Source organism: Mercenaria mercenaria, chromosome 11, assembly GCF_021730395.1.
Source record: "Mercenaria mercenaria strain notata chromosome 11, MADL_Memer_1, whole genome shotgun sequence".
Lineage (NCBI taxonomy): Eukaryota > Metazoa > Mollusca > Bivalvia > Venerida > Veneridae > Mercenaria > Mercenaria mercenaria.
The window spans coordinates 33,225,640-33,238,080 of record NC_069371.1 but is presented as its reverse complement, the minus strand read 5'-3'; the positions used below and the strand labels follow the sequence as shown (position 1 = coordinate 33,238,080).

The 12,441-nt window shown below is 33.6% G+C and overlaps 2 protein-coding genes across 2 annotated transcripts in view; both read right to left on the bottom strand.

Annotated features, from left to right (window-relative positions):
* The window catches only part of LOC123533021 (uncharacterized), a 203,610-nt gene that overhangs the window by 107,043 nt on the left and 84,126 nt on the right, over nt 1-12,441 (bottom strand). The window lies entirely within an intron of this gene.
* LOC123530694 (uncharacterized) overlaps nt 2,357-12,441 on the bottom strand; it is a 45,810-nt gene continuing 35,725 nt past the window's right edge. Inside the window, exons 22-23 of the mRNA XM_053517099.1 lie at nt 9,624-9,830; nt 2,357-8,242 (exon numbers count right to left, since the gene is read on the bottom strand). Of these exons, the coding sequence (XP_053373074.1) occupies nt 8,208-8,242; nt 9,624-9,830 (242 nt within the window). The 3' untranslated portion in view covers nt 2,357-8,207. The remainder of the gene's footprint in view (nt 8,243-9,623; nt 9,831-12,441) is intronic.

The window sequence follows — 12,441 nt, the reverse complement described above, 5'->3', positions numbered from 1 at the left end:
GTTGGATAAAAACTAGGCCACTAGATCAAATTGAAGAAAAATCTTGTTTACACTCTAGAGGCTACATTTTTGCTCCATGTTTCATGACGCTTGGTGAGAATGATGAGTTTGAAACTGGGTCCTGTGGTTTCAAAAACTGGATCACACTGTTATGGTGTGATACTCAGGTGAGCGACCTAGGACAATCTTGGCCTCTTGTTTAAAGAAAGAATCAGGGAGGAATCATTCCGGCTTCTCCATCCTTAACCTTAAACCTATTGATCTTAAAAGCAATAGGGGTATCTATTCCATTTGTCCAATCACCCCACCAAGTTTTGAAGGGTGTAGGTTAATGGCTTCTCAACAAATGCTACGAAAACTGTTAAAACTGATCAAGACAAACAATCTGATCAAATTTCATAAATATCCAGCGTAAAATGCAGCCCATATATAGCATATACAAGCTTTTTCTTTGATTTGACCTAGTGACCTAGTTTTTGACCCAAGTTGACCCATATTCAAACTTCATCGTGGCAATTATTCCGATCAAATTTTATGAATATCCAATGAAAAATGCAGTCTCTATTGCACACACCAAGATTTTCTTTTATTTGAACCTAGATGACCCATATTCGAACTTGACGTAGATGGCATCAAAACGATTATTCTGATCAAATCTCATGAATATCCAGTGAAAAATGCAGTGCCTATTGCACATACACAGTTTTCTTTGATTTAACCGGGTGACCTAGTTTTTGGCCACAGATAGCCCATATTCGAACTTTATCTAGATTTCATCAAGACAAATGTTCTGATCAAATTGCACGAATAGTCACTGAAAAATGCAGCCCCTATTGCATACACAAGCATAGTGTGAACAGACGGCGGACGACGAACATCGAGCGATCACAATAACTAACCTGAGCAATGCTCAGGTGAGCTAAAAACGATACATGTTCGTACCAACAAGACAGTTTTAATAGTCAATTAATTACAAATATATGGTAGTTATCACGTAAACCTGTGATAGCTCAATAAAGTACAAGTACTTATTTCCATCCAATTTAAACAAGTATTTCTTAACTTCATATTTGAAAGTTTAACCCTGTTTACATTTGATTGTTTTAATACTCTCTAACAATGTATTCCAGTCTTTTATATCAATGAAATAGGAAGATCCGTATTCAAAACTTGTTATTTTAGGGACGATAAAGTTACATGAGCTAGATCTGGTCCTATAGTGTGAACTGTAGATACTCTAGTAAAGTTGTTATATAAATATTGCTTGGCTCTGTCATTAAAGATATTAAACGCGTGGTTAAGTCTAAGTTGTCAGGCTCTGTCATCGATTCTAGGCATACTGACAGCATCAAGTTCTTTACATGTACTTGGAGGAAGGTTTCATAGAAACCAATATTGATAATGTTTATATTTTAAATGTATCGCCACTAACTTTAAAACTGTGTGCAAAATCTAACGTTGTGCCTGTATTTTTATATAATATTATACAGTTAAATATGTATTTATAAGCTAGCAAATGAGCGATGCAATGTGACTGTTAAGACAGATGACCGCTAAAGACAAGCAGAAATTAAAACGAAAGGTCAAATTGGGAAGTTAGCTGGTTGGCTACTAATGGCAAGTGGTTACTTATAACATACGGCAGCTAAAGTAAGTTCAGTTATAGTCAAAGGTGTGCTGAAGATCACTTACGAACAGTAACAACTTCCCTTCTAGAGATAACAGATTTCAGTTCTGATTTAAACTTGCGGAGTGCACGTGCAGTGTATATTTATAGCTCCTGGATAAAGAGGTAGGTAAAACGTGAGGAATTTAAAACCACTCGAGAGAACATTGAAACAGCTAGCCTAATACAAATCAAACAGTAAAGGAACGCTAGACTTCGTAAGTGAGACTATTTCAGAAGGTTTTTAACATTTGTAGCTTTGTTTTAAAGCAAGGTTCGAACTGTTTAGAAATAGTATCACCTTAGATAACTGCCAGTATTTTAACATATTTCTTCCGTTTTGTTAGTAACAAAACAGAGTAAAGAAACGAATTGAGCCGCGTCATGTGAAAACCATCATAGTGGCTTTGCGACCAGCATGGATCCAGACCAGCCTGCGCATCCGCGCAGTCTAGTCAGGATCCATGCTGTTCGCTTTTAAAGCCTATTGGAATTTGAGAAACTGTTAGCGAACAGCATGGATCCTGACCTGACTGCGCGGGTGCGCAGGCTGGTCTGAATCCATGCTGGTCGCAAAGCCACTATGTTGGTTTTCTCATGGCAGGGCTCAATTGATATTGATAAATATGTATGACACTATTGTTAATCAGTAACATCAGTTCTAAAAGAACATAAAAAACAACACATATGAACATATAACAAGATGTTTTATTTAATGAAAATACCAAAATCTTTAAAGAAAGGGCAACATTATCATCTATATGCTGTCCGTCATTAAAATAATGAATTTTAACAATTTTAAGCTGAATAGTTTTGGCATAAATAGAATGATATACTGGTGTAACTTCTACAAAATTATGAAGAGAAATCGTTGACTTTGTTCAAAAACTGTGTATGCAATTAAAATTGCTTTCTCTGCATTAGATGTATTTTGCATGACCAAATTAAAAACACAAACAAACAACAACTATCACATGTATCAGTAAACAATGAGCTACGGCATCAGCTAAAACACAAAAGACAAAGTTGATGCACGAGCCAGAAGGAGTCGGGGCTTCAGTTAAAATCTGCATAAACAGCAAGTGGACTTCTTCATTAAGGTAGTTCTGCAAGTTCAAATCGTTTTTTTCTATACAATTTGGAATTTTAAGCCCTTCTTTTTTTAAAGAAACTTAATAATAAATAAAAATAATGTTATACTAAGAAAATGAGGAAAAATAAAAATGATAGGATCGTGCGCTTGACTTTTTGCTAGACTTATTTTTAAAAGAGATGGATCTCACGTAAGTTTTCATAATGGGATATAAAGAAAAAATCACAATGTTGATGTCAGTTTTGCGAAAAGATTTTTTCTGCAATGTAGATTTGGATGAAACGTTAAACAATTTAATGTAATGTTGCTGTCTTATAAGTGTACACACGGGGTGAAATTTATACGTACGATAATTTTCTCTTCCGTACAGCGGGTCTAGGCTTTATTCTATATTACCTGGATAATGACGCAACGTAATTATTCCCGGTTTATCAAACGTGCATAACTACCTTAACTAAATCACGGTCACTTCTATGCAACAAATACAATTGTAAGATAATCTTCAGAAAATTTCAGCTTTAACAAAACACAAAAATGAATAAACATTAAAAACAAACAAAATATACACAACAAGAAAAACTACTGTCTGATCCACCTTTACTGTAACAAGATTTTTTATTGAGTTCCTTGTTGATACAGGTCGAAAGAAATTCCATTCATATGGTAACAGGAACTTTTCAAGTTTTACAAAATATTTAATTTAATTTTATATTGAAATTATCCATGATCTAACAAAACTGTTTTTAAACGGTAAAATTTAGGTACTTTGGAACGAAAATTGTTTTAAAAATTCAATTTGACGGATATATCAAAAAACTTTACGAATATCTTATTTGGCATAAAAGTAACATATCCCAAATATTTTTTATAGAATTCCGAAAAAAAAAGTTCTCAAACTCCATTACATATTTGACGGATCAGTCAGTAATGTCCCCGTTTGTGTAACAATACATGGATTCCAAATTTCAAACAAAAATACTAAAAAACAACAAACAACTTGAATATGGTCAATGAACTCCGACATTAACTAAGTAAGCACAATGTTGTTGTCGGTAGCATCGAAAAATAATGTACTCGCTGCAACATTAATGTATACAATTTTTCAAATTCAGTTGAGTAAAACTGGAACCATTTTTTGGCAGTTTTTTTTTTAGTGCTTAACATACTCATTTTTCATTTTGGAAATATATAAAGCAGTATCTTATTCATTAGTAGAACGGCTACAGAGTTTTTGAATGATATATCTAAAAATACTTTTGATAATTTTAGCTTAGACCTTTTTTAAGAATGCATATTTTTTCATCATCTACTTTGCAATAGAATTGTTAGATTAGTTTTACATGTGTGAAATAAGCACACATATAGATCAATGATTTTATTACACATGCTTTTTACTCAACCCCCTGTCGCACTGATCAAAAATAAGGTGCCGATACGATTTATAGGTACTCTCTTATTCAACTTCACACTTTCTGAATGTACGGAGATTACGTAATCAAACGGACATTGCCGACTTCATTTTACTTGTTTACGCTGCCCCAGCAACGAGTTGCTTTAAAGAGACACGCTTCCACATTTTTTAGGAAATTTAGCAAAAACTATAATATGATAATTATGGTACATGAAAAAGTATTCAGTAGCGTAAGAGCGATTTCAAACTGGGGACGGCGCTCCCCTGCTCCAACGTTTTTGATATGTCAAATATTTAGTAAAGGCCTCAAAGCGACTGCAACGCTTTTTATCACACTCGTACTCATTTTGAAATCATCAACATAAATTCTATTGCTTTTTTATTTTTAATACCTTAGGGACTATATTATGATATTCTGATGTTATTAAAGTCTGGCGGCGAGTCACTTTAAGGTTTCTTATAAGAAGAGGGCCATGATGACCCTATATTGCTCACCTGACTCAAATGCGTACATAATTACTTAGTACAATACCTCTACACAATGCTATATGCCAAATATCTAAGCTTTCGGCCCTGAGGTTTGAGACAAGAAATTAAATTACCCCAGCGGTTGGGCCAGTTTGATCCAAGGGGCATGATTTGAACAAACCTGGTCGAGGACATTTACACAATTGTACAAACCAAATATTTAAGTTCTGGGTCTTACGGTTTGAGATTATTTTTTTTTAAAGTTTTTTTATACAAGTCTATGTAAAACAAGTGAACCCACGAAAGGCGGTAATTTTGACCACTTGGGCATGATTTTAACAAATGTTTATTACAGGACCACTAAAAATGCTACATGTCAAATATCTAAACTCTGGCTCGCCGGGCATTGCCATTTTGGGGAAGAAGATTGTTAAAGGTTTTCTTTTGATTGCCACTGCAACAATAATTCTATATCGAATGGAATTCTTTGAACAACTTTGGTAGAGGACCATGCAAAGAACATCCAGGCAAAGTTTAATCGGTTTCAGAGATGTCGTCTGAAGAAACGTGTGGACGGACGGACGCAGACGGTGAGTGATCCCAACAGCTCACCCTGAGCACTTCGTTCTCAGATGAGCTAATGAAATACATCTCAGTTTTTATATATAATACATGTATATGAATTTTTCAAGACAAACAAAAATATATAGCCTAAATAAAAACATTGCAGAAAACAACAACAATATTTGTACAGAAACTCTTCGGTATTAGTGTTAAATAATTTATAGATCTATTCTCGAAGCAAAATATTTTTAAAAATCGTCGAAAAGGCAGATTTTCTATAAAATTCTTTGCCCTTTCATCCGTGTTATGCAAGTGTTGCATTTCTTTCCGACGTCATGATCGCTGTCGGTGGACTTGCAAAATGGCGGATAAATTTTATATATTTCAAGTCATCAGTTTCAACGAAATTTTTTTGGGGGAAAAAAGATATCTCTAAGTTTCCATTTAGATCACATGGTACTATAGTGCGTTATATCTAAACTGTAAGAAAGTATAAGAATTAACCTATTTAAAAGGGTATTAGGTTTAAAAATCATTCAGCAGAGTAGTAATGATGTCATTTACATTAAAATGGCTGCCTCAACAAAGAGCCATTTTCTTCAATGTCAATCTTTTATATCCTTTTCAAAAGTGGTCCGATTTCGAAAAATTTTCAGCGTTATAAATGGTTGGATGATTACTTGTATAAAAGGATCGTTATAATCCCTCCTCTATCTTATAAGCGAATCTGGTGTTTACAATAATCTGATGTACAAAATTTTATTTGATGCTTTTCAGTGAAATACTGGAAATGGCAATATATCAGTGAAAGAATATTGATATTTTCTGTGTTTCAAAACAGTGAATCTATCATTTTTATTTTTACTGGTACGGAATTTCTCAAAAATACACAAATGTATATAAATACATACAAATACATAAACATATACCCTCCATCGTATCAAAAGGTAAAAAACAAATCTAGTAGATCATGGAATTATTTAAGGTAGTGGATCCGTATTGATAATCAGCAAATTATGTATTCTCCGTCTGTGATTTCGCCATTCTCCGGTATAACAGAAAGGCATGTTCGCTTGTGCTATTTTTACGTCCGAAGATTACCGATTGCATTACGAGAATACGTAATCACACGACAAATGCCGAGTGTTATCACGAGTCCACTGCCTTAACATTTTTGTGAACAAGATATCGTTATGTCACGACATTGTGACGACGAATGCAACGACGTTATGGGCTAGAGACCACCAGTTCAAAAAAAGTACAGGGAATAAGGTAAGTGTATACCTGGGAATGAGGTAATGTTTGTCCGTTCTGATTGGTCAGTCATGTAAACAAACCCAAGAATAGATTTTTTTCAAAATTGATTTTTTACTGCATTTACAGTATTTTATTATAGATACATTTTACAAAATTTTCTACATTTTATGTGTATTGAAAAAAAAAATATCAGACGGATTTTTCCCGCAATGCCAACGATGTAAACAGGGGGTCATCTCATTCACAAGAAAATTACTCAAATAAAGTATCACTATTCATATGTTTCTCGTCCGATATTTTGGTGGAACTAAGATAGTTCTTGAAAAAAAAAAGTGATTAGATATACATATTTCGATTTATGGAAGGCCGTACACGTATAATGTTACTACTAGTAATGGAATTCTATGTTAAACAATTGGTGGTCTCTAACCTATGACACAATTCACGTGACGCTTCGCGGGTAAAATTGGTATAATTTGGAAAACAAAATGAATTGAAAAGAAAATATGTTTGTTTTATGGAACAGCGAAATGTTCACTCGTGCTTTCACTAAAACAAAGAAACGTCCTCTATACATTTCATAACAGTTAGAAGTTTTTTTTAAACTCGTTACTGTAGCTCTGCCATTAAAATCTATTTATCTGTAAAATTTAGCCTTTTGAGAAACATATTACAGTAGAATTCCGCTATTAAGACCACCCATGGTTCTTTGTAAAACTGGTCTTATTAGCGGTCTGGTCTGATTAGTGGACAAGGCTATACGGGTATGGTCTGGCAGATAATAACACATTGGAATACAATCAAGACGCAGTAATGGCAAACACAGTGTTCAATTTATATGTACCTTAATTTTCTTTAATTTTTTTAGCTTTAAATACTTGATCACTGTGTTAATCAAAGAGTTAATCAAACTATGTATTAATTAAGGACGCACTTAACTGATAATGGTTTGAATTTCGTTCAATTAAAGACAATTACAACAATATCAAACAATTTCAAACTTCTTTCTCCGCTGAAATCCCAAACGTATTTACATCAATAATAACAAAAAACACCGTTTAGATCTAATTAAATCCGTATTAATCCAGTCAATTCGATCAGCGGACATTTGTCTAATTACAAACAAATTAATTATTTCAACAATTTCTTATGTCAAAATAGTGATGTAAAACACCAAATATTTTTAAATAACAATTTTAGACAATCAAACAGATTAATACGTTGTTTTGATAACGTTTAAAAGACTTGTAGCAATTAACGGATAAATACACAATGTACACGCTTAACGTGTTAACACGATGTCTTACGTGTTGATTCCCGCGGCGATTCGCGGTAACATACAGAAGAAATTGAGTGGTCGTAATTGCGGTGATTAATTAAGTGTGAAAAAATCAAACAGTTCTGAAATTGGTGGTCGCATTAGTGGATTAGCGGTCTGGTCGCATTTTCGGACAAACGACCATTGGTTTTAAGAAGGAAATATTCCGTTCTTTGCAAAATCGTTCGTATTAGCGGTGCGGTCGTAATTTTGGAGTGGTCGTAAGTAGTTTTACTAGTTTAAATATATCAAAAATCTGAATGACATTTTGCACTGCAAATGGATTTAGACGGAAGTGTATGTCACAACACGACTATTCAAACTGTCCTTAAAACAAAATGGGATGGTTAAAAGAAAGTCAGAAGTGGTTTTTTTTAGTTTAGAGTCAGAGGTTTAGGCACAAGACTTTAGCAACATCGAGTTTTATATTTCATGGTGCGGCCTGTGTCGTCGTTGTTCCAGTTTCTGAAACGAAAGTCATAACAGTTAACAAATTGATACTAAGAAATAGGTAATTGATACTGAAAAATAACGATGTGTGGATGTGATTAATCCGAAGCTGGATATTGCTATTAAAGCAAGAGTTATCTAATGGCACCGTGCTCACTATTTGAAACCCGGGCTGTCACTCATAATATTACCAGCTTGCAGACAAAAGTATTTTTTATTTGAAAAAGGAACATTCTTTGTAATCTGAAGTTGGCGATACGAAACCTGGCTCATAATGGTCATTTCATGATACCGTGTGCTTGTGTACAATAATTACTGTCAAACCTTAATTTTTCTTACATGCGAAACTTTCATGAAACTTTCCAAGTGAAAAGGAGCATAAGTTTGCCAAAATGTAAGTCAGAGTTACGACACCTGCTCTGCAAGGTCATCTCATGATATCAAATATATTTTTAGAATTTGAAAGCATTGAGTCAAGTACTGTCTGCAAAAGTTCTTTCACATGCAAAGTTGTGACAAAATATAATCTAGAGTTACATCATTTGTTCAGTGGTGTCAGCTTATGACGGCAAGACTTGTTTGAACTTGGGATTCTGAGTGAGAAAGGGGCATAATTGTGACATAATAAAAGCTATAGAGCTATGTCACTTGCAGTGCGAGATTAACTAATGATGACACAGACTTGTGCAAAGTTTGACAAAATAAAAGCAACAGCTATGTAACTTGTAATTTTGGGACATTTCTGAAGGCCAAACACGTGTGAAGTTTAAAAACACTTTTGCCAAGTAGTTATTGACGGAAAATCTTTGTGACAAACATTTCCAAACAAACTGGATATGACTTTAAGGACTGTAGGCAGGACCAAAGTCAATATAACCCTCATTAAATTTTGTGAGACATACTTTATCCAAACGGTTTTCATATGTTGCTTAAATCAAATAAGAAATATGTGTTATAATGCTAACAAAAGGACCATCTAAAGCACATAGTCTGGCAATAATAGATGAATTTAAGGATTACATGGAATGTTGAAAACTACGCGTAACTGCAAAGTGTTATGACTTTCGGCATGTCTGGTAGTTGTGCACAAACACATACAATTATACTAAAAGCACATATCAAAACAGATTTTTAAAGCTCCAGAATATTTCATGATCTGTCAAAATAAATCAACGATTTTTGGTTCAAACTCGTTACTTTTTTTCAATTTACAGGAAAGAATATCACATTGTTCTGTGTAAAAGAAATCCAACAGCTAGTGTAGACTGGTACACTATGTTACAATAATTATCACTTTCATTTAATTCAATGTAGAAACTTGTATTTGATCAGACCAAACTATCACAGAGAGAAATTAGATGTCGAGAGTGAGATTACTTCTAAGTTATCAACTTACCTTCGCAAGTATATGAATTCTCATGACCACATCCACCTAGACTTTCAACGAAAATAGTTCCGAGTGGGCAATCCTTTTCTTCCCAGTAGTAGGTGGTGGTACCATCCGATTGTGTTGACGCAGTCGCGCAGTGACAGTACGTCAAACAGCCCACACCTCCTAGAGCTTGAAGTCTTACATTATCATGATCGTCCTGAGTACATGTGCCTGCAAAGTTACGAATCAGAGTTAAGAATTAAACTTAAGAATCAAACTTAAGAATAAGAAAGGAAATACATTTAGATCAGAATCGATCGAAGCTTCTTTTTGTAGAAATAAAATTCAACTTTCTGAATTTAAAATTACAAATCAAATAATGTTAAAATTGTAGTTAAACGGTCCGTTCCATTTTCAATTTCGATTCAAATAGACAAAAAAGCCCCAAATCCTGATGGCCATGTTTTTGGCGAATGGCGTGAACAATTTTAGTAAAACGTTATCCTACACTGACCACGCCCTCTGATGGTAATGTTTTTGACGGATCAGAATAATTTGAACATTTTTAGTAGCGGGTCATCCTAGGAAACTTCGTGTGAAACAATTTCAAACCAAGATCATCAGTCTCACGACGTGATTTATATCTTTATATTTTGTCTAAATTTATAAATAGGGAAAACACTGACAACGCCTTCTCAGACGAAACAATCTTGGTAGAGGGTCTCCCAATGAATTTGTTTGTAAAATTGTTTTGAAACCAGGCCTATAGTTTCCTATTTATACACATGAGGGAAAGTGACCACGTGTAACCCCATCCAAAACCCCTTCCCCTCCTAGCGGCCGTTTTTGACGAATCATAATAACTTGAACAGTCTTGGAAGAGGTTAAATCATAGGAAGGAGATTTTTTGTGAAATTATTTCAAAATATTTCAAACTTCTATTTTCCACCTTGGTTTACATCAAGTTAACAACTTGGAAACTCCGTAGGTCGCCTAACACGACAAAAAATGAAAATGTTGCATGCTCGGCTTAATTGAGCATGTTCATGGATGGTAGTGGAAATACATTCTACTGTGCACGCCTTCTAGCCCCGGATTGAGCAGTATTCGCAATATGCACATGTAACAAGTACTAACGTACAGTTTATAAACATCTGCGGATAAGCATCGTTTTCATCAATATACAGTGAATCATGGTTGCATATCATATTAACGAACTGCAAGTAAGTGAAGAACGACAAAACAATTATAAAACTAACTATATAAGCATTTCTATTGCAAGTATATAATACTATACTTGAAACCCACTTGAAACAGATTATGATAATGTAGACCTTTTGTTCGATATTTTACCAATTTTCAGATTGCTAATATGTTAGTGTGAAAAGTTCTACAAGTTCAGTATATGATTATAGTAGATGGTATGTCATGCAGTCTTCCACATTTTCACGGGTACTCTATGGTTTCTAGTAAAAAATAAGCGCAAAATCGAAAAGAGTACGTTAATATAACAAAAAACTGATTAAGCATCTCAATCAAAATTAATCTTAATAGTTTTGTAAATCGGATACGTGGCTGACAGAAGAACCCGTTTAAAAAGTTTGTTATAACTATATAAGCATTTCTGTTGCAAGTATATAATACTATAAAACCCACTTGAAACAAATTATGATAATGTAGACCTTTTGTAAGATATTTTACCAATTTTCAGATTGCTAATATGTTAGTGTGAAAAGTTCTACAAGTTCAGTATATGATTATAGTAGATGGTATGTCATGCAGTCTTCCACATTTTCACGGGTACTCTATGGTTTCTAGTAAAAAATAAGCGCAAAATCGAAAAGAGTACGTTAATATAACAAAAAACTGATTAAGCATCTCAATCAAAATTAATCTTAATAGTTTTGTAAATCGGATACGTGGCTGACAGAAGAACCCGTTTAAAAAGTTTGTTATAACTATATAAGCATTTCTGTTGCAAGTATATAATACTATAAAACCCACTTGAAACAAATTATGATAATGTAGACCTTTTGTAAGATATTTTACCAATTTTCAGATTGCTAATATGTTAGTGTGAAAAGTTCTACAAGTTCAGTATATGATTATAGTAGATGGTATGTCATGCAGTCTTCCACATTTTCACGGGTACTCTATGGTTTCTAGTAAAAAAAAAGCGCAAAATCGAAAAGAGTACGTTAATATAACAAAAAACTGATTAAGCATCTCAATCAAAATTAATCTTAATAGTTTTGTAAATCGGATACGTGGCTGACAGAAGAACCCGTTTAAAAAGTTTGTTATAACTATATAAGCATTTCTGTTGCAAGTATATAATACTATAAAACCCACTTGAAACAAATTATGATAATGTAGACCTTTTGTAAGATATTTTACCAATTTTCAGATTGCTAATATGTTAGTGTGAAAAGTTCTACAAGTTCAGTATATGATTATAGTAGATGGTATGTCATGCAGTCTTCCACATTTTCACGGGTACTCTATGGTTTCTAGTAAAAAAAAAAAGCGCAAAATCGAAAAGAGTACGTTAATATAACAAAAAACTGATTAAGCATCTCAATCAAAATTAATCTTAATAGTTTTGTAAATCGGATACGTGGCTGACAGAAGAACCCGTTTAAAAAGTTTGTTATAACTATATAAGCATTTCTGTTGCAAGTATATAATACTATAAAACCCACTTGAAACAAATTATGATAATGTAGACCTTTTGTAAGATATTTTACCAATTTTCAGATTGCTAATATGTTAGTGTGAAAAGTTCTACAAGTTCAGTATATGATTATAGTAGATGGTATGTCATGCAGTCTTCCACATTTTC